This window comes from Nicotiana tabacum, chromosome 11 (genome assembly GCF_000715075.1).
Source record: "Nicotiana tabacum cultivar K326 chromosome 11, ASM71507v2, whole genome shotgun sequence".
Classification (NCBI taxonomy): domain Eukaryota; kingdom Viridiplantae; phylum Streptophyta; class Magnoliopsida; order Solanales; family Solanaceae; genus Nicotiana; species Nicotiana tabacum.
In genome coordinates, this window is record NC_134090.1 from 180,616,640 (window position 1) to 180,639,517 (window position 22,878).

The 22,878-nt window shown below is 37.3% G+C and overlaps 2 protein-coding genes across 6 annotated transcripts; one reads left to right on the forward strand and one right to left on the reverse strand.

The window, feature by feature from the left end:
• Positions 1-182: 182 nt before the first annotated feature.
• LOC107761452 (E3 ubiquitin-protein ligase SINAT5) lies at positions 183-4,644 on the forward strand. The gene is made up of 3 exons (XM_075225817.1): positions 183-722; positions 2,993-3,379; positions 4,068-4,644. The coding sequence occupies exons 1-3, from the start codon at positions 468-470 to the stop codon at positions 4,428-4,430; spliced, it is 1,005 nt and encodes a 334-aa protein (XP_075081918.1). The 5' UTR covers positions 183-467; the 3' UTR covers positions 4,431-4,644.
• A 12,894-nt stretch (positions 4,645-17,538) lies between these two features.
• LOC107828726 (calcineurin B-like protein 7) lies at positions 17,539-21,939 on the reverse strand. 5 transcript variants are annotated; one of them, XM_016656092.2, is made up of 9 exons: positions 21,680-21,939; positions 19,535-19,648; positions 19,377-19,459; positions 19,187-19,246; positions 18,919-19,000; positions 18,742-18,794; positions 18,126-18,206; positions 17,915-18,027; positions 17,539-17,692 (listed from the first exon to the last, which is right to left on the reverse strand). In XM_016656092.2, exons 2-9 carry the CDS (start codon positions 19,611-19,613, stop codon positions 17,638-17,640), a joined length of 606 nt encoding a protein of 201 aa, XP_016511578.1. In that variant the 5' UTR covers positions 19,614-19,648; positions 21,680-21,939; the 3' UTR covers positions 17,539-17,637. The 5 variants fall into 5 exon arrangements, with proteins under 5 accessions (XP_016511578.1, XP_075081919.1, XP_016511574.1 ...); XM_075225818.1 differs by having other exon boundaries at positions 18,919-19,027; positions 21,685-21,938; XM_016656088.2 differs by having other exon boundaries at positions 18,919-19,027; positions 21,680-21,937.
• Between the last annotated feature and the right edge of the window lie 939 nt (positions 21,940-22,878).

Sequence of the window (22,878 nt, forward strand, 5' to 3'; positions counted from 1 at the left end):
AGGAAATAATCCCAAATTTCCCCATGTGAAAAATCACTCACCCAACCAACTATGTCACTCTTGCGGGCATTTATAATAGTTTTATAAAATGTAAATCCAATTCTTTTTTAAAATATTAAAAATGATATGCAATGATCTTAAACCCATCATTCTTTATAGAACAAATATGAAATACCTATAGTAGGATTTTAAAGCAAAACAAAATGAGCAAAGGAATAAAGTGGGGAAAAAAATAAAGTGGAAAAAGGACCATTCTTTCCTCCTTCCCAAAGCTAAATGGTCCTCCTTTTTTCCCTTTCTTTTGTCTCTTCAATCTCTGATTCAAAAAAAACCCATATTTTGAATCCCATTTTTAATGGAAACCCGTCAATAAATTCCCTCAAAAACCCATAAATTCATGACATTATTGAATTCAAAAGATTGAATCTTTCTTGATTTTTGAATAAAGATTTGATTTTTATGCAAGAATGGAATTGGATAGTATTGAATGTATATCATCTTCAGATGGTATAATAGATGAAGATGAGATCCCTTTACATCATCCACATATAATTCATTCTCAATTCCCATCTTCAAAATCACCCCTTAATATCAACAACAATATTAACAATAATAGCAACAGCAATAATAGTGATGGCATTTCAATTCATTCTACAACTAGTGTTCATGAGCTTCTTGAATGCCCTGTTTGTACCAATTCTATGTACCCTCCAATTCATCAGGTTTGTTTTTTATTCTCCTAAAAATGTTTCCTTTTTTAGAAACCTTGGTAAAAATTCATTCTTTTTTTTTTGGGAGGGGGGGGGGGGGTTAGAATTATGATTCTTGATTTTGCTTTTTTTTTTTTTTGAACCTCTTTATTGGCTTGATAGATGCAAGATTGAATTTTTATTGTTGGGTTTGTTCCTTTTTAAGAAGCTTAGCTAAAAATTCACTCTTTTTGGGAAATTAGGTTTCACATTGTTTAGCTCTGGATTTTGGAATTTTTGGACCAGTTTACTGGTTTGGTTTGAGCCAATATTAAATTTTTATTGTTGGGGTTGTGCCATCTATCGATGTGTAGATTCATTAATTTTCTAACAGGATAGTACTATATAGACTAATTTGGGGATTTATGTACCCTTTGGAATGCTTTGGTTGTTACAAGATATGTAATATTAGAAGCTCCAATTTGCTAAAATTCCTTTTTTCCCTCGGAAATTATATTTCACATTGTCCAGCTAAGGATTTTTGGTTATTTCTGAACCCCTTTATTGGCTAGATTGAGCCAAGATTGAATTTTTATTGTTTGGGTTTGTGCGATCTTTTGATGCATAGATTCATTAAGTTTCTTGAAATGATATATAGGCTAATTTTGGGGATCTATGTACCCATTTGAATGCTTTCATTGTTGCAAGTTATATAGTTCTCTCTCTTAAAATGTTCCTTTATATAAAGCTTTGCTAAAAGTTCCTTTGTTTTTATGGGGGATCATATTTCACGTAGTTTAGCTATGGATTTTGGTTTTATCTGAACCTGTTTATTGGCTTGATAAGGAGAGTTGAGGAGGGGGGAGTGGTGTGAACTAGGGAGTTTGTTTGTGGTTGGTGAATGAAATAGATTAGGTTTAGTTGCCAGCTTTTGGAGCCTGGCATCTTAGGTGGACTCCGTTAATTTGTTCTCTATTGACTCTGGATCAACTGGTAGTAGTTAGCTGAATTAATCCTTTGGTGGTTAAGCTAAAAGTGGCTTCAAGCCGTCAATTATTTGACTTAAGTGTATTTTTCCCAAAACTTATATGTAAGTTGAGTAGGGAAAGCAACTTTGTTCTTGAATCAAAGATGGCGTAACAATATATTTTTCCAAATAGGTGATGATTTTATTAAATGCATCGAGAGGATGCAAACAGGTACAAAAAAATGGATCTTATGTAAAACTTAAAGAGTCAACAAATTCAATAAGTTGCACTACATTGTTTATATCCAGATGAGCACATTGGTGGTCTATATCTATAGTAGATTTGTCCGAGTCTATATAACTTTTCGTATCCGGATGTCAAAATTCTTTATCACGAGCTAGTTATATTATGAATAGAGATCTCATTTTGGGTAACCGGCAGCTTGGAGAGAAGTTAAGCATGGAGCAGTGGGGGTTATATATTCACAATGAATTTACTCTCAGAGCTCCAAATTGTGATTATCCTTCTTTCGTTGTCATCTCATTCAATGTGAATACAGGTAATGCTAAAATCTCTCACCTGTTTAACCGCTGGTTTAGAAGACTGTCGTTTTACGTTCCCATCCAAAAAAGAGTTGTTTAATGAACATGTGATTCTTCTTGTTTGGTTAGATCAAATTTCAAAAGTAAGCATGGCCAAACAGAGTTGTGAACTTAACCAACAGTATGCAGTCATGTGTAGGAAATCCACGTATTAGTGTGTGATTTACCAAAGAATGGGGTGGGACACATTTTTTTATAATCTTTATCTTTTAGAATAAGACAACTTAACATATTCATAAGGATCTACTCCAAATGGTTGCAATTCGTTCTTATGTTTTAGGTATTAGTTTGTCTTGAATGATAAAATTTTCAATAAAGTCCTTTGCTTTCTTATTAGGTCATATGTGATCCTTTTTGATACTATGTACTATTATATAGGCTTTTCATCTTGTTTATGTTTTACCTTTCCATCAAAATTCAAAAGTGATATGCTTTCTTATTAGGTCATATGCGATCCCCGCATACTATGAATTTTAGCTGCGCACGTTGTGGTATCCTACATTCCGCAGCTTATGTTTTCTAAGAATGCTTTTTGATTGTAACTATGGCTTAAACTGACATGGGTTTTAACTTTATGCATTAGTAACATATTCGTAATCAGTGCTGCGTGACGGTATGTAAGGCTCAACTGAAACATTGTTGTTCGTCTTGCTTAATGAATTTAGTAATGCCTGTGCTGCTCTATTTTTTGTCATAAACTTAATGTATCATTTTCTATATGTTGTCGCTGCAGTGTCACAATGGACACACGATTTGTTCGACATGTAAAGCCAGGGCACACAACCGATGTCCCACTTGTCGACAAGAGCTTGGAGATATCAGATGCTTAGCACTGGAAAAAGTGGCTGAATCGCTTGAACTCCCTTGCAAATATGGTTCTGTTGGGTGTCCTGAGATATTTCCTTATTACAGTAAGCTAAAACATGAAGCAGTTTGCAACTTTAGACCATACAACTGCCCTTATGCTGGGTCTGAGTGCTCGGTTGTCGGTGATATTCCTTACTTGGTTGCTCATTTGAGGGATGATCACAAGGTAGACATGCATTCAGGGTGCACTTTTAACCATCGCTATGTCAAATCTAATCCTCGAGAAGTGGAGAACGCGACGTGGATGTTAACAGTAAGTTGGAAATCTTCCTTTTCTTATTTTCGGTATATTCATTAAAAGGACTTTAGCCTTGTGGTTGAGGTTTAGCATGTTCTTCAAAAGTTGAGATGTTTGATCAAGGGTCTCAACATTTAGAAGGTGCATAATAACTATCACCTGCACTTACGTAAAACTTTAGCTGTCATCTGCTACATCTGATTTGTTATTACACACCTGATGATGCTCTTAACACTTGATAAAGTGGTTCGTCATATGCGGACGTATCCTATCCATTGTTGCGTGACTTTGTTTAGTCCTTAATCCAGATACTCTGCCCTTTACAAGTTTAATTTGATACCGGGGGAGTATTCTGATCAAGAAGTACACTCCTGCTTTTGCTACTCAGTACCTGAGATATAATTTTATACCTAGTACCAGAGGCGGAACTAGTATTTGAAGCTTATGGGTTCGGGATTATAATTTTTTTAAGTTACTGAGTTCTAAATTAATAATTTGTACATACTCAATAGATTTCTTAAGACAAATACATCGTTTGGACCAAAGCTATTGGGCTCGGCCGAACACGTAGCCGAAGAGGCTCTGCCGCTGCCTAGTACATTGTGCTTGTTTTACTCCTTTATGAACTATTTTAATTTACTTCACATGAGCTCAAAAGAAGTTTGCCTAAGGCTAGAGTGCTATATTTTCTGTTTCTTTTCAGGTTTTTAATTGTTTTGGTCAGTGCTTCTGTCTCCATTTTGAAGCCTTTCAGCTCGGAACAGCTCCTGTTTACATGGCATTTCTTCGGTTTATGGGAGATGAGATCGAGGCTCGAAACTATAGCTACAGCCTGGAAGTTGGAGGCAATGGAAGGAAACTTACTTGGGAAGGTACGCCCCGAAGCATAAGAGACAGTCACCGGAAAGTTAGGGATAGCCACGATGGACTCGTTATACAACGTAACATGGCCCTTTTCTTTTCTGGCGGGGAGAGAAAAGAGCTTAAACTACGAGTAACTGGAAGAATATGGAAAGAACAGCAGAATCCTGATGGAGGAGCATGCATGCCGAATCTCTGTACTTAATGCTAATTGGATTTCTGCTATTTTTGTTGTACCATGTGCTGAATTTTCAGGACAGAAGTGAATTCAGACGTTAAAAATTCTCTGAAAAATGTGTGGAAAGTTTAGTTCATATGTGCATGAATTGACAAGAGCTTTTTTGTTATTAACGCTTGAAAGAGCATGTACCATAAACATCTAACTTGTTTTTCCTAATGAAGATAACTACTTGTGTGCCTGTGCTATTTCAAGTTTCTGGTGTCATTGCAATGGTAGTACTTAAATGCATTGATGACACAGAGCGGTTTTCAACAACAACCACCCTGTAAAATCCCACAAATATGGTCTGGGGAGGGTAGAGCGTACGCAGACCTTACTTCTACCCGGCGGGGTAGAGAGACTGTTTCCGAAAGACCCCGGGCTTGTGGTCTATATCTTCCTCTGCATCAAGTGATTTAATGTACTCAATGGTCTCAGACCTAAAAGGTTGACGAGCTTGTGGTCATTGGCGGAGGTAGGATTTCCGCTAAGGGGTTCAAAAGAAAAAAGTAAAACAATTAAAAGGAATTCTGGCCAGTGAAAATTGTACCAACAACCTGAACTTCCTTGACCATCGAGCTATGTTTTCGGGTTGTTCCATGGGGATTTTAAATATGTAGAGGCATAAAATGGATTTTACCTTATATGTATAGTATGCTTTTCAAACGAAGGGGATTCGGCTGAACCAGTAGGGCCAATCAAATGTGACATGTTCAAACTGCATCATAGTTTAAGTAGTAAAGAACTCAAAATCCAAGAGGAATAAACAACACAAGCAACAGCCATAAGAAATATTCCAAATCTACACATTCTCTACAATTTGTCTTTGCATCTATCGTCAATCTTGAATAGAAAAAAGACGATATGTAGAAAAAGAACATGACTGGCATGAACATTTACAGTGCTCATTTGCAGGATCGGAGCAGAAAGCAACACGAGATTCTTTAGCTTCAGAAACTATCAAAGGTGCACTCAAGAAATTCTTAGAAAAATATACTGCTAAATTTCAGAAATACTTTTTTGTGCCCTACTGGTAAATCATTTACTCATAAGTTTCTAAAAACTGAAGGTTCAAGGAAGCTAAATGCGACTTATAAAACGCATTTGGGGAATGCTACTTATAAATCATATTCATTGATTGCGACTAATTAAGGGGTATTATCACTTTTAGGCCGCACCAGAAATTATTTACATCTTGTAGCCGAAAAAGTGTATAAAACTTGTATAATTTTTGTATATAACATACATAATGTATATATATACAAAAAATATACAAATTTTATACATTTTTTCGGTTGTTATTTTTACAGCGACTATACTGTGTCATTTTTTCACTAATTAATTAATCTCATTTGGTGAATCCATTTATAAAGGCGATGAGTGCGACTTATAAGTCGCATTTAATGAATACTATAAATCGATTTTGTAGCTCTCACTTATTGAAGTAATTTTTGAAATTCTGAATTGCGACTTATTTAAGCTCGGGCAAAAAACTCTCGGACATTTGAACTTCGGATTCGACTGGTAAGAAACTTCTGGAATGCTGATTTGAAAATCCCATTCGAGGAATGTGACTGATAGATTGCATTTGATGATTATATGACTTATAAATCATTTGATGATGCGACCTATAATCCATACCAAGGAAATAATGCCACTGTTTCCCTCAAGGCTTTATAATTTAATCTAGTAGTAAGAGCGCAATGTGTGATGTATGAGTTAGGCGCACGTTACACATTCGAATCTTGCTCTAGTGAATTAATGTGGAATACTTACGAATGCATGCACGTACAACGGGATTGTCCTGATTTTAAGTGTTTTTTATTGTTGTATTCATGAATACGACAACGCGAATATATGTGAATACATGCGCGTACAGCTGGATTGCCCTAATTTTAGGCGCTTTTTGTTGCTGTATTCATGGATACATGGTGCGAATGCATGTGAATACATGCACGTACAGCTGGACTACCCTGATTTTTAGGCTCTTTTTGTTGTTGTATTCGCGAATACGGCAAATACACTACCGTAACAACTGAATAGTAGCTATAGGAAGTAATTATGTATATGGTGTCACACCTCCTTTTTGCGCGCCCGCCCCGAAGGGTAAATGCACGAGGGAGTTTTTCCAATTTAAGTGACAAGATTCGAAATGGGATTATTTATTTAATTCAGAGTCGCCACTTGGGAAAGGTTTGGCTTTTGGTGTCCCAAGTCACCAGTTTATCTTGAATCCCAAATCGAGAAAAATATTCGACTTTCCAAATGAAGTCTACGAACCAGAAATTCTAAGTCAGGAAATCTGTTGAACCGAGGGAAGGTGTTAGGCACCCCCGAATCCCGTAGTTCTAGCACGGTCGCTTAAATTGTTGTAATGGCTAAATATCTGATTTTAATACATATTATAATTTATGTGCTTTTATCAACTTTAAACCGCTTTTATTATTATTATTTTTTAATAGAATTGCAACGTCGTGAAAATGCATCTCGAACCACGTCGCAATCAATGCACTCGTGGTTGTTAATACATTCCGACTCCGTTGAGATTTGGATTTGGGTCACATAAATGCACACCCAAATTTAGGAGATTTGGTATCGCAACTATGCCACGGGAACCGTTCCCATAGCCACGATAATTTATTAATCGCGCCTAAAGCAAACTACGAATATACAATTATTTTTTCTAAACTACTTTGAGATTATTGCAAAGCCGAGAGTTATGGAATTATTGTGGTAAAAGTGATATAGTGTAGATTTTTATTCTTTACCCAGTTTGTATTTGAGCCCGGATCATAATCCTTGCTATGACTTATTAAATCTAAAAGCCCAAAATCCCATTCATCTCACTTTAAATTTAAAAGATCCAATGGCTCTAATATACCATAGTTTCTTTAGCGTAAGACTCCATTTTTTATAATAATTTTGAACTTAAAGCTATATATTGTTTCATGAAACAAGAAATTAAAATAATTGAACATTAGAAACATAACATCAACTAAGGAATAAAATGCTAACATAAAAATTGTTTTTTTTTAAAAAAAAAGAACTTCCTTTAAAATAATGACTTATTTACGTTCAAGTCTAACATGGATTTCTCAAATCATATTAATCTAACAAACAGGTGAGAAGCTAATTATTTAGTGACTTGAGAAACTAATTCTAATCAAACACACATAAATCAAAACAGAAACAAAAGAAATAATAATGAAACATTTAAATAGATCTAAATCAAAACTGAAACATTCATCTAATGCAAACAAGAATTTAGAGGAAATGAACCTTTGATATGAATATTCTATCAATAGACTGAGAAGACAACCTTCTTCATGAAATAGATACAGCTCAACAATCGTTACTCCAAAACGAAATAAAGCCAAGCAAAACCATACGGACTAGAAGGAGACTCAAACGGAAACCCGGACTAGCGACTTCGACCGGCAATGAAAATCCAAACGCATCTGTTCCGATTTATTTTAGCCGATTTCAGCAGATCTTTTGGCTCATTTTGGGTGGTGTTAGGGGTGGATTTTATGGCTGTTTGCAACAGGTTTTTGCTGCTATTTTAGAGGTCGTTTTGACTAAAAAAATGGAGCTATTTTCAAGCTTGTTTTGATGTGTTTTGAACGGATTTTTGATAGCTGAATTACTGGACTTTCAAGGCTGGTCTTGATGGTGAAAAGGTCATTGTTTTCTGGTTTGAGAAGAAAGAAAGAAGGAGATCCGTTGGGGAGGGGGTGTTCTGCCCGTGTATACCCACGGTATATCGAGTGTATATCGAAGGTATACTCTCTCTGCATTTTTGGGAGGGTGAGTGTAGTTTGAGAAAAAATGGTTATAAGAGAGAGTTGGGGAGCTCCCCTTGCTGCCTATGACCGTGTGTGTGTTGAAGAAGCTTAAGAAATGAGGAAAAGTGGGAGAGGTAAAAGTTGTCTTGTTGTTGGAGTGTAACATGGGTGAGTTGGAAAGGGATAAAGTGAGAGGGGACAAGAAAAAACGGGGGACAAAAAAAGGTGGGATGGGAATATGGGAATAGTGGGATAAGGGACCGGTGTGGTGGCGAGGGAAAGTGAAAGTGAGGTATTGACGAGATAAGTGGAAAAAGTGGGAATAAATTCAAATAGGGTCAAAAATTAGGTGTCAACAGCTGCCCCTCTTTGCTCGGAAACACGAAGAATTTTTGGGCAATGATAAAGTGAACCATGTGACTAATTTTTGACCATATCGTTATTCAAAAGAGGAAGAAAAATAAAGGAAAGGCGCAACCGAGTCCTGGTTTTGGACGACCTACATATCCCGGGTTATAAGGGAATCAGGTCAGGTGTAGTTCAGAAGTGAATGGGGCGATGAAGTGCCGAGGTTGAGAGTCGCGCGAGGTTCCGTCGAAGTTCCAGTCCGATGTCCTATTTATTACATAAAATCAAAATTAAAAAGACTAACTAAGCCTATCAGCTACGAGTTACAAGATTCCTATCTATAAATCTCTTGAAGCTTGATCTTGAGTCTTGGCTAGGTCTTGCTGCAGACTCCGATCTGAATCTTGATGCTTGTTAGTTGTAGGTGTTGATTCTTTCCTCAGCTTGGATCAAGGCGGGACATGCGAAAACTTGTAACTTCAAACGTATCTTGAGTAGTCCGCATCTTTCTCCACTTCAATATTATGAATTCACTTCTTTTTTTTGTTCTTTTCTTCTTTTCTTTATTCCGGACTGAGATTCATTCCATCAGTCATCTTGTACCTTGTGTTTCGAGGGCAACCTGCTCAAACATCAAAACAAACAAACAAACAAACGAAATTTTCTGCCCCAGTTTTCACTAGGAAAATTTCGTGAGTTAATTGCCATAAAAATCTACAGAATTGATGAGGGGATTGGAAACCTCAAGCCTAAAAGGCGCAACTCAGGGATTGGGGCTCTAATGTGTGCAAAAGGCAAAATGCTCAAATCAGGGATTGGAGCCCTAATATTGGCTAAAAAATGAAAACCGCTCGACTCTAGGATTGGAGCCCTAATGTCGGCTAAAGAAAACTTGCTCAACTCAGGGATTGGAGCCCTAATATCGGCTAAAAGAAAATCGCTCAACTCAGGGATTAGAGCCCTAATGTTGGCTAAAGGAAACTTTCTCAACTCAAGGATTGGGTCCCTAATGTCGGCTAAAGGAGACTCGCTCAACTCAAGGATTGGAGCCCTAATGTCGGCTAAAGAAAAATTGCTCAACTCAGGGATTGGAGCCTTAATGTCGGCTAAAAGAAAATTGCTCAACTCAGGGATTGGAGCCCTAATTGCTAAAAGAAAATTGCTCAACTCAGGGATTGAAGCCCTAATGTCGGCTAAAGGAAACTCGCTCAACTTAGGGATTGGAGCCCTAAATTGGGAGGATTGTCAGGTTATGCCGGAAAACTGACCGTGTTATGCCGGGAGAAAAGGAAAAAGGGCTCCTGGGTTATGCTAGGGAGGTTCACGGGTTATGCCGTGAAGAAAAGAGGTCCTCGGGTTATGCCAAAAAAAGGGAAAAAGTCCTCGGGTTATGCCAGGAAAGTCATCGGGTTATGCCGGAAAAGGGCAAGAGTCCTCGGGTTATGCCGGGGAAGTCATCGGGTTATGCCGGAAAAGGGAAAGAGTCCTCGGGTTATGCCGGGGAAGTCATCGGGTTATGCCGAAAAAGAGTCCTCGGGTTATGCCGGGGAAGTCATCAGGTTATGCCGGAAAAAGGAAAGAGTCCTCGGGTTATGCCGGGGAGTCATCGGGTTATGCCAAAAAAGGGAAAGAGTCCTCGGGTTATGCCGGGGAAGTCATCGGATTATGCCGGAAAGGGAAAGAGTCCTCGGGTTATGCCGGGGAAGTCATCGGGTTATGCCAAAAAAGGGAAAGAGTCCTCGGGTTATGCTGGGGAAGTCATCGGGTTGTACCGGAAAAGGGAAAGAGTCCTCTGGTTATGCCGGGGAAGTCATCGGGTTTTGCCAGAAAAGGGAAAGAGTCCTCGGGTTATGCCGGGGAGTCATCGTGTTATAGCGAAAAAGGGAAAGAGTCCTCGGGTTATGCCGAAAAAGGGAAAGAGTCCTCGGGTTATGCCGGGGAAGTCATCAGGTTATGCCGGAAAGGGAAAGAGTCCTCGAGTTATGCCGGGGAAGTCATCGGGTTATGCCAAAAAAGGGAAAGAGTCCCCGGGTTATGCCGGGGAAGTCATCGGGTTATGCTGGAAAAGGGAAAGAGTCCTCGGGTTATGCCGGGGAGTCATCGGGTTATGCTGGAAAAGGGAAAGAGTCCTCGGGTTATGCCGGGGAAGTCATCGGGTTATGCCGGAAAAGGGAAAGAGTCCTCGAGTTATGTCGGGAAAGTCATCGGGTTATACCGAAAAAGGGAAAGAGTCCTCGGGTTATGCCGGGGTTTTGACAGAAAAAGCTCCGCGGTTGTTTGGCCGGGAGATCCTCGGTTTTTTGGCCGGGATTTTGACAGAAAAAGCTCCATAGTTTTTTGGCCGGGAGATCCTCGGTTTTTTGGCCGGGATATTTAGATAGAAAAGGCTCTGCAGTCTTTTGGCCGGGAGATCCTCGATTTTTGGTCGGGATTTGGATAGAAAAAGCTCCTTGGGTTATGCCAGGGAGATCCGCGGTTTATATCGGGATAGTTGAGGAATGAGGTCCTATGCTACCATGATTTGTTTTTCTTTTGGGATTTTCATTTTTATTTCTTGTCTTCTTTCTTTTCTTTGGTTTTCCTTCTATATTTCCTTTTATTTATCAAAATGCATGAAAGAATTCTGGGGAAACTTCCTTTTTGGTCGTTTTCCTGCTGCAAAGCTGTTTCAACGCTCGCGCATTTCATTTCTTTTTGGGCTACACCTGCTTCTTGCACGGTTGCTTTGAGTAAGACCTGTTTTCAACAAAGAACAATTTATTAGTTGAAACGGTGGTTGGTTTTGTGGCCTTGATCATCTCCATCGCTTGATCCCGTCCCCATTTCCATTGAGAACTGTGCTGCTTGTTGGCCTTGAGGGTGAATCTCTTTCACACTGACCGGGTTCAGCCTTAGGATTACATGATGACTCGCCCGTGTGGGCTCTGTCCTTTTGCTTTATTCTGCCCTTAGGAACTTTGCCTTTGACTTTCTTTCCTTTCGAACGTCTTTACTTTGGAAGCAATCAACCACCATGGTTAGTCGGGATTGGACTGACGCACCACTGAGGCTGGGTATTTTCTTTGACTCTTGCCAGGCGGGGCCCTGTGAAACCGGTCCTGCCACCTTTTCTTTGTAATTGTTACAGAATCAGAGTTAAATCGAAAGGGATTCAAAGAAAACTATGCAAAAGGCAATCATATGAGTTTAAAGAGAAGCGTCCCTTTCGGGGGAAAAGAAGGACTTATCTGGGGTGCATGCTGGCTTCAAACTGACATGACATGCTTCTTGGACTGGATGCCCGACCCGCACCAAACTCCAGCTTCTCATGAACCTATTGATCCGTGTTTCCAAACCAGAGAACCTTGCCAGGACTTTTAGTGATGAAGTATCCTCTTTTCGGCCGACAACGCCCTTTGCGGGTTTACGCTAATCGACCTCTCTTATTTCTCTTCTTACCGTCGCCCGATAGTGCTCTTTACGAGTTTTCACCAAGCGGACTCTCTCATTTTTGATTTCTCCACTCCCGTCGCCTCATGGTGCCCGAAGGTTTTCACCGATAAGACTCTCTCATTTTATTTCTCTCAATTTGACTTGTATCGGATTCCAACAATGACGTTTTCCACTTTCCTGTCTTTGCCAATTGATCATAAGGACTTGGACAAGGTCTTTGGGGTAAAATGATTTTGGACGGAACTACAACTTTGGAACCTTTTCGGCGGTCTCATGGCCGAACCATTATATCATCTGCTCCAGTTTCAATCTTTGGAGGAATTGGGATTTTTCTTTTGGTGTGACTGAACCTCAGAGAGAGACTGCCTACGTATCCTTTCGGAATCAAGTCAAACGTAGTTCAGGCAAATCATTTGTTTTTTTTTTGTTTTTTTTTTCTTTTTTTTTCGGAGCATCAGGGATTTTTAATCCTCAAACCTAACTGCAGTGGCTAATCGCGTGGGACTTAACCTTTCCAACTTTATTTTGCCTTTGTAGTCCTTTATTTTCTGTCTTCTTTCTTCCAACTTCAATTTTAGAGCATTTGGGGGTACCTTGGTTTCTTCAACTTCGCTGAGGCGATTAGCCATGTGAAACTCAACCCTTTCAACTTCAATTGCCTTTATAAGCGCTTTAATTTGATTTTATCCTTCCAAGAGTTTTGATTCCTGAGCATCGGCCGCCATGGCCAGTCGAGGTCGACTTGATGCACCTGCTGAGGCTGGGTGCCTTTTGCACATTAGCGTGTATCAAACGAAAGCCCTGTAAATCAGTCTTGCCATCCTTTCTTTGTCTTGGTTTTGGAACAGTGTTAGACCAAAAGGGATTCAAAGAGAAACAAATAATTGAATGGAGAATGAGTTTAAAACTAGAAGTGTCCCTTTCGGGGAAAGGAGAGAAGGACTTATCTGGAGTACATGCGGACTTCAATGAACATGACATGCCTTTTGGACTGGATGCCTGATCTGTGTAAACCGTCCGACTCTCAAAAATTCATCACAACTTTGCCTTGAATACCGAGGAACCTTGCCAGGACTTTGTTGATGCCGATGGCTGTAAGGATCTTATTTTCGATCATGGGCGCCATTTGTGGGTTTTTGCTAGCTGGAATTTTTATTTCATTTCTTGCCATCTCCTTATAGTGCCCGTGTGGGTTTTCACTGGCAAAACTCTCATTTTGATTTTCTCTGCTTATCGCCGCCTTACGGTGCCCGTGTGGGTTTTCACCAGTAAGATTCTCTCATTTTATTCCTCTCATTTTGTTGTATCAGATCCAAATAACTCCATCCTCCCGTTTTGAACCGCTTTGCCGATAGATCAGAAGGACTTGAACAAGGTTTGGGGTGAAAAGAATTTGGATTGAACTACAACTTTGGAACCTTTTGGGCGGGATCATTGCCAAACCATTATAACTTCTGCCCCAGTTTCACTTTTGGGGGACTTTTGGATTTTTATTTTGGTGTGACTGAACCCCAAGGAGAGGTTGCCTACGTATCCTTTCGGAATCAAGTCAAACGTAGTTCAGGAAAAACATTTTGTTTTTGATTTTCTTTTGTTTTTCTGATTTGCTTTGTTTTTCACTTTCTTCTTCCCTTCCGTTTCCTTTTTTTTTTCATTTTCATTTTCTTTTCTTCCTTTTTTTTGTATATATATTTTCTTATTTTTCCAATTCTTTCTTCTTTTTTTTTTCTTCATTTTTCTTTTTCATCTCAATTTCTTTTTATTTTATTTTATTTTTTCAATAATACTTTCAGGTTCCAAATAGGGTAATCAAAGAAGAGTAACCAGCTCAAATAGATTTGCAAAGGGTTGATAGTGTTTGGGTAGCGAGAATGAAAGCCTTCTTCATCTCAACCGGAAAAATATTAGAACTATATGTAGGATCCAACATAGTACCTTTTGACTGCATTTGCATTGATAGTTATTTCAAGGGCATTTCCTTCGATGTGTCCCAAGTACAACGCACTCTTTTGGCAGTACTCTTGTTGCAATGTATGTACCTTTCCAATCTGGACCCAATCTTCTTTCAGCTTTTCCAAATCTTTGTCTTGTTTCCTTAAGCTATTCTTCATTGTGACCCAATTCTTGATTCATTATTTCGAGGTCTGACAGAGTTTTAAGATCCGGGCATGAAGTCTGCAAGCATGTCATATTATTGAAATCTACATTTAATAGAACTAAAAGAGAATGAGAAAATTGACAAGATTTAAGAAAAGAGACATTCCGGGAAAATGAAATATTAATTTCATTTGATTTTTTGATTTTTTTTGTTTTTTTTTTTAATTTTTGAAGATAGAAGGGTTTACATCGGAAAGTAAGACAATAAAGTAAAACATCTGGATCACACCCTGAGACAATCCAGATGCAGAAAAGATAGCAAGACTGGCTACCGAGACTCCCGTCTAATGGGGAACTTTCAGGCTTGGCAATCGTGTTTTGGCTTTTCTTCTGTCTCGGCAATAGCTGCAATAGCCTTCAGTGCCGGATCAAATTCCTCAGTTTCACAGATCATTCCGTCTATTGGCCCGTTTGTGAGAGTTGGCAGGGGAATGTTCATCATATTATGAACCTTTTCGTCCCGGAGAACGATTCTTTCAGCTTCAATCAAGTCTTCAACTGCCATTTTGAGGGTCCAAATGACCAACAGTCCTTTGTACCGTGTCCCACTTCTCCAGAGTGGTATTCACATCTAGTATCAGCTCGATGTGGGGGGGACTCGGTGTTTGGCCGATTTGGGGCCACTGGCTGCAGCAGACTTCGCCTGACTAGCTTTTGGAACAAGCCTGAGTATGATTCACCAATAGGGGTGAACTGATTCCTTTTGACTGACTCTCTTGAGTGAGGATTGTACTGAGGAACATTTGATTGGGGACTATATGGAGCTTGGTAAGGATGGGCATTTCTGGGAGGTGGAGATCAGTTTTGTGTATAATGTTGTGGCCGCGTGGAGGGCTGTATGTTCATAACCGCATACCAACAAAACCAATCACCTGAACAGAACCTGGCTAATTTACTCTCACACACAACCTTGTTAGTTTTGAGGCATTTAACATATAGGAAATCGCACGTTGGGATGCAATGCACCTAAACAGTTAAACGTTTTTACCATGTGTTTGAACAGGTTGCATGTTTCATCCCGGCCTTAAACTAGCCCTCTTCATTATGTACCTCTTTTCTTTTATTCCTGCCTCTCTTTAACTACTCTTGATCTTGTTTTTGCCGCTCTTTTATTTTTTGCACCTTTTTTTTTATTTTGTCACTCTTTTTCCTTCTTTTTTTTCACTATTTTTTCTTTTCTCTTTTTCACTCAATTTTCTTTCTCCTTTTCTTTATTTTTTCACTCAATTTATTTTATAGCTATGATCGAATCCGATGGAGATTGCCTACGTATCATGACCCCGCATGAATCAGATATTGCGTAGTTCGGGACAAACAAGTGCAAACATAAAGAAACAAGTGTTCATTTTGCATTGTGCTCATCCTGCACATTTATTAAGGTGATTTGAGCAAAAATGATTTGACTATATTTTAGAAAGAAAGATCCGATTTTCGAACACGGCCTTTCAGCACTTCGGGGATGAAGATTTTAAGGCTGTGAGGGTCAACCTGATCAAAACTCTAAAGGATGATCGAAAGTGGCCGTTTATGCAAAGTCAGCCTTCCGCCGTCCCTTTCGGGAACATTTGGCTGTTTTTGACAAAAACAGCATCACTTGATTTATTTATGACTCTTTTTTTTCAAAATAGTGGCCCGACATTGGGAACACGGCCTCACAGAGCCTCGGGGACGAGGATTCTAAGGCTGTTGGGCAAATTGGTCAAAATTCAAAAAATGACCAAAAACGGTTGTTTACGCAAAGTCAGCCTTTCGGCGCGTCCCTTTCGGGAACATTCGGCTACATTTGAATAAAACGGCATCACCCGACTCATTTATGATGAAATTAAAATTCTAACATTTTGGCTATTTCTGAAAAAGGGGAGGTTGGACCCGATGAGGGTTGCCTACGTATCTCACACCCTATGAGAATCAAACCGGCGTAGTTCGGGCCGATTAGGCGTAGAGGAAATAAACTAACCCTTTTTTTGAATAAAATACTTACAAAGAAAAATGCTTTAAAAGAATAAAGGTTTTTTTTTTTGAATTTTTCTAAAAAAATGCTTTAAAAGAAGAAAAGGATATATATATTTTTTGAATTTTTGAATTTGACTCTATTTTTATTTTTGAAAGAAAGACTTCTAAAAATTCATTTTCTTTTGATTGGAACTTTGAGAATTTTAGAAGTAAAAAAAAAATATTTTTGTTGAATTTTCATTTGTTCTCTCTTTTTCTAAATAAGAAAGAAAATATTTTCTTTGGATTTTGGCCGTCGCCTCTTAATTTTCGAAAGAGGCACTTTTAAGAAAATATTTTGGATTTTCGAGTTTTTTTTTTGTTTTTAAATTTACAAAAGTACTTCTAAAGAAAAATGAAAATATTTTTGGACTTTAATTTTTAATTCAATGACATTTACGAAAGAAAGACTTTTAAAGAAGGAAAGTCTTTAAAAGAACGAATATATATATATATATATATATTGATTCTCTTTTTTTGTTTTTTTTTTGGGAAAATACTTCAAAATAGAGAAAACCCGTATTTTGGATTTTGATTTTTTTTTTGATTTTATTATTATCTTTTTTCTTTTATTTCTTTTTCCGTATGAAATACTTCAGAAAGAAGGAAACTACCTTCTTCTTTTTTTGAGTTTTGAAAACTTCTTTTTTTTTCCTTTCAATTTTCTAAGGAAAGATTTCTAAAGAAGGAACTAATGAAAAATATTTTTGGATTTTTTGAAAATTGAGGTCGGAACCGATAAGGTTTGCCTACGTATCTCACATCCGGTGAGAATCAGACCCGCGTAATTCGTTCTGATCAGGAATAGAGGAAATAAACTAAACCTTTTTTTTGAATAAAATACTTACAAAGAAAAAGAGAAAATATTTTTTTTGATTTCGATTTTTTTTTAATTATTTTTTGAGAAGAAAAGACGACTAAAGAAATATTTTCCTTTGAATTTTAACTCCTTTTCAATTTTTGAAATTTCGAAAAATTTTCTAAGGAAGCATTTGGACTATTAGTCTGAATTTATGAAAGAGATACTACAAAAGAAAAATATTTTTGGATTTTGAATTTCTTTTTTTTTTAATTTTTTTTTAAACAAATATTTTTGGATTTTGAGAGTGATTTAAAGGAAATATATTTTTTTGTATTATATATGTTTTTTTTAATAAATCTAACTAAAAGACCAATTTTGTTTTCATTTTTTTTAAGAAAATTTCGGCGAGGTTTTGACACTACTTGGACATTGGTTTTATTCTTAGAAAATTATAGCAACAACAACAACCCAGTGTATTCCCACAAGTAGAGTCTCGGAAGGGTAGGATGTACGCAGCCGTTACCCCTACCCCGGAAGGGCAGAGACACTGTTTTCGGTAGACCCTCGGCTAGAGAAGTTAGAAAATTATAGTAACTACATTAAAACAGATTTTCCACTACGACAATGCACCATTTAAGAGGAAGAGAATTCTTCATATCACAATTAACCTTTAAAGTTAGTCTTCCGCGCCAGTGCCCAGGACAAAGCTCGGAAATGCTAAATTGACATCCCTGGAAAAGCATGTAAACAAGCAGTTAAAATCTGAAGGAGTTCAACCGTTTGAACACACTCGTGACATTGCCACACAAAATATGGTAAAACTCAGTATATCTTGATCTCGAATGTAATGCACAAGTCTGAATGCAATTTAGCGAGCTGAAAGCAACGTTGGATTAAATACGAACAAGTCCAAGACGAAAAGGATCTTGATGCAATAGGAGCTGAAAACATACATTAAATATGGAAGAGTCATGTTTCTTAACAACGTTGGATTTCTAGCAGCATATTCTCTCCACTCCTCTTGGTCGATCCTGCCATCACCGTTTGTATCTGTTTCTTTAAATGTCTGCACGATGGATTAGTGATTTAGTGCAATTAACAATTGCATTAACTTCGATAAAATGAAGACTTTAAGCTACACAAAAACAGAATAAAAATCCTGACCTTGTCGACAATTGCTTCAACAACATCATCTGAAAGGCGAAGATCAGATTCGTCGAGAAGAGCCAACACCATCTCCTTCAACTGCTTTGTAGGCATACACATGTGATATACGTGACAAGAATGTACTTACCAAATTTGCACATAATTCCACAAAAACTAGAAAATACACTGAGAGTTTATACACCTTTGCCTTATCGAAAATGCTTGTCATGCTCTACACATACGCGACAACAACAACAACAACAACAACAACAACAACAACAAAAAAAAAAAAAAAAAAAAAACCTAGTGTAATCCCACATGTGGGATCTGGGGAGGGTAGTGTGTACGCAGACCTTACCCTACCTTACCTTGTGAAGGTAGAGAGGCTGTTTCCAATAGACCCTCGGCTCAAGGAACATTGAAAATAAAGTAACAAATGGTAGCAACAAATATGCTAGAATGACTAAACAAGTCGGTAATTTGATAGGTTGATGGTGAAATGCTTTAAAATTCTGCATTGCCTAATTTATTCTCTGAGAAACAATTCTTCCATAAGAACTTTAGTAGCAACTTGTGTAGACCAAAACAAAGCAGAGACAATCAAGCAAGAAAATGTAATAGTATATCAAATTACCTCCTCGCGCTCAATGTACCCAGTGTGCCCAAGGTCATATAACTTAAATGCATCTGCAGCAAAAGTTTTCAACATTTTTAAAATTGTAACAAGAACAATAATTTACTGATTCTAAGCATGCAAAACAAGATAATTTTTAAGTCCTAAGGATTCTAACTTCTGGTTTAGGTTCCTCACATGCAATTTTCTCAGATTCAGGAGTCCTTGGATGGAAAATGCTCAATGCTTGTACAAATTCTTCAAAGTCAATTTGTCCATTCTGCTTGGCATCAAAAAGGGCAAATATCTGAAGAGAATGAGAAATGCTGAGAAACAAAACGGCTGAACAATCAAGAAACACACTCCAGAACAAAGAAATCGGAACCCCCAACACATGCACACACCCTTTTCGATCTTTCCCGTTCTTCCTTCCTCTGGGTTTTTGACAGTTAGTTAAAGAACATACCCTGTCTGCAAAAAGGTTTTCTTTCTTATGGTTCTTGAAAAGTGCCAGTAAGAGTTCTTCCTGTGGAAATTCAGTAACAGCTGGTATTAAGCAATTAGCTTGAAATTCCGGGGGATAAAAGCCAGGGACAACAAATTAAGGCTAAAAATTATTAGCTTTCTGATAGCCATACTGAATTCAGATGAGATACCTTATGGATCAGCCCGTCTTTGGTGATGGAGCAGCTTAATTTCTTGTATAGATCAAGCAAAGCTTCTACTTCGTTGACAGTGACTGCACAAGTAAAGCTTTTTAAATTATCATATTAGCTAATTAATTAAACAAGCAAAGGAAAAGTCTTAAACTTACAAATCGTTTCAGAAGCAAGTGCAACGGGATCTGCCAATACAGATCTTGCTGTATCTTTTTTAGAAGCTTTGCCACCCATAACAACAACGATAGCACGATCCTAATAGGTATAAGCTGTTGAGAAAATTCAGAACATTAGGCATACAGTTTTGGATAACATATTAATTACCAGGATTGCAACCTCATCAAACTAAGATTTGAAGTAACTTACAAACAGTCGGAAGAAGCCAAAGATAAGATTAACAATAGAAAAATTTCTTCAACTTTATCAATTAGTCTAGCAGTCAAAAAAATTTCCGTTACTTTCGTCATGCTAAACATTCAACTGTATTTATATCTGATGTATAATCTAATTTGCATACTGAATGCTGAGATAGATATAACATTAAAGTGGACATTGTCACCTCAAAAGGACATTACACCATTTGAGAATTACTTTCTGTCCGCGACCCTTTCAACCAAAGCCAAGGCCAAGTAAAGAACGTAAAGCATAAATCCTAGTTAAGGTTTGCGTAAGGCATGGACTGTCAGATGACACTTAGCATATAGAATATTACATAGTTATCGTGACAATGCAACTAAGTAATATATCTAGACTTTATTAATTAAAGAATGAAAATTTGAATGCTAAACCAATGTTACTAACACCCACCTCTTTGTAGCTAAACCTATAAGATGTGGAGCAAGGGTTATGAAGTCATGCGCTTCAACGCTTCAAAAAGTCATGTGCAAAGTGATGCCGACAAGAACTTTAAGGATTCAAATTAGTATCGTATGTAAGTGATGCACCGGTTCGAAACTCGATAGGTAATGGACCCGCCCCTTAACCCCAAAGGCGAAGCCAGAGTGTCAAGCTTATGGGCTCAAGATTCTAATCGTTTAAAGTTACTGGGTCCTAAATTAATAATTTATACTTGTTTAATGGATTTTTTAAGACAAATACAAGGTTTGAATCAAATTTACTGGGTTCGGCGAACCCGCCTCCGGAACTCTAGCTCCGCCCCTGCTTAACCCTTCTCCGCTTAAAAACTAGGCTTTTGTCTGCAACAGAGTTCGAGTCCTTGACATGTCCCTAACCCGCATATCAAAAAATACACTCTTATCACTAAACCTTAGCTTGGGGTCATTAATTTGATTATCATAGTACTAAATTTTATATATGTGTACTTCACATCAAAGAAGTGTGCCTTTCCCTTCAGCTTTTCACTTCAAGCCCACTAAAGCTTGTACTTGTGTTTGCGCTTTTTGCTTTTAGAAACACTACTTCAAACACCCTTTAACCAGATTCTTCCAACAAGTCATTCTCCTTAAACAAAATCTAACTACTCAAATTGTCCTTTAACTTCGTTTATTCCGATAGTCCACACTATATCTGCATTATTGTGAAATCCAAAGTACTTTTTTCACTTTCCAATTCATGACAATAACCCAAACAATTTCTCTCTACTACAAGCTTCATTAAGCATAAAGATAACACCTTCATCCTCACATCAACAATATTTCTACATTCAATAAATTGTACTCCCTCTGTCCCATTTTATATGGTTGTGTTTGACTAACATGAATTTTAAAAAATAAAAGACTTTTACATGGCTATAAATCATTTCATCAGACAAGTGAGGGTCGCTCAAGTGGTAAGCATCATCCACCTCCAATCCGAAGATTGCGGGTTCGAGTCACCAAGGGAGCCGGTGGGGAGCTCCTAGGGAGGGGTTAAAAAGAAAAAGAAACAAAAAATAATTATTATCTCATTAAGACGAAAAGTTTAAAGTTAAATTATTATTTCTAAACATAAAAATATACTACTTTTATGTCATATAATTGGGACAGAGGTCAGAGGGAGTATGCAATTATAAAGAAAAACAAAAAAGGATCAATCTTTTTTACTTTTCCAACTAATAAAGCATTGATTCCAACTATGGATCATGAAAGGAAAAGTGGAAGCATATGAAAGTTAAAAAGAGTGAAATTGAGGGACTAAACAACAAAAGGAATTTGTTACTACCTGTCAAAAAAAGGGGACCAAATTTTACTTCTATGGACATTAAAAAAAATTCAAAAGAAGAAGAAGAACAACAACCCAGTATAAAGTCTGGGGAGGGTAGTGACTTAGTGGGGTCTGGAGAGGGTAGTGTGTACGCAGACCTTACTCTTATCCTGTTTCCAAATAGACTCCGGCATCCTTCTCTTCAAGAACTTCCCACCTTGCTTACGATCAGAGCAACCCAAAAGAATGAAGAAGAATAGCATATATACCTGAGACGGGTCGAAGGGAGAAGAGAAGATTCAAGGTGCGGTTTGTCGATTTTCACGTCAATGCTTTCGACTTTTCTGAGCAGGAAAAAACATCATCGGTTTCAGACAAAATCTAGTAAGCGCCGAAAACAAATGATTTGTTTTTAAATATTACTAAAGTCGGGTTTAGCCCAAACATAAGAAGTTTTTTCCTCTCTTCCAAAAGATTTCGAAATTGGCGTTTGTTCATAAAATTTTTAATTTTTACTTGAAGATGCATTTTGGAAATTTTTGAAAATTTAAGAAATTTTAAAAGATTATTTTTCAAAATTTGCACTCACAAAACTTTAAAAACGACCCAAAATTATATTCTATGTCCAAACACAACTCTAAATTTCAAATATCATTTTCACTTAAAAAAAATTCGTATAATTTGGAATTTTATAATTCTTATATCCAAACACCCACTAAGTTATAACCACTGTGTAAATTTTATACTTTACTTACTATTTATTTTATATTATTAATTGATGTTAATAAATAACAATATTCATAGTTTATTTTTTCTAGTCATATGCATAGATTATACACATATATTATACCTTCACCGACTATATTAAGTTTAAGCGGTTGAGTGACCGGCTATTTGAATTAATTATTCTAATAAATATAGCGCAATTACCTTTCAAGTGACCTAATTGTGTAAAAAAAAAAAACTTACACCATCAATACAGTAATCTAATACTACTACCACGAAAGAAATAGTTTGATGATTAGAAAAGGTAATTGCGATTTAGCTAGCGTTTACTCGTAGAATTGATTGAAACTTGAAAAAACAGTTTTTGAAGTTGCGTTTGGATATGCATTTTATTTTAAAAAAAATTAAAGTTTTGTGAGTGAAAGAAAATTATTTATCCATGTGAACTTGAATTTTGTTTTTTCAAAATAGGATCATAATGTTTTTAAATTTTTTTTAATAAAGAAAGTAACCAAATCTATGACCAAATGGGACTTAGCTTAGGGGTTCATTTGGTTGTCTAAGAAAAATTGTTCTCCGATAAAATTGTATATAACAAATACAGTCTGTAATGTAATATACTGCATTACTA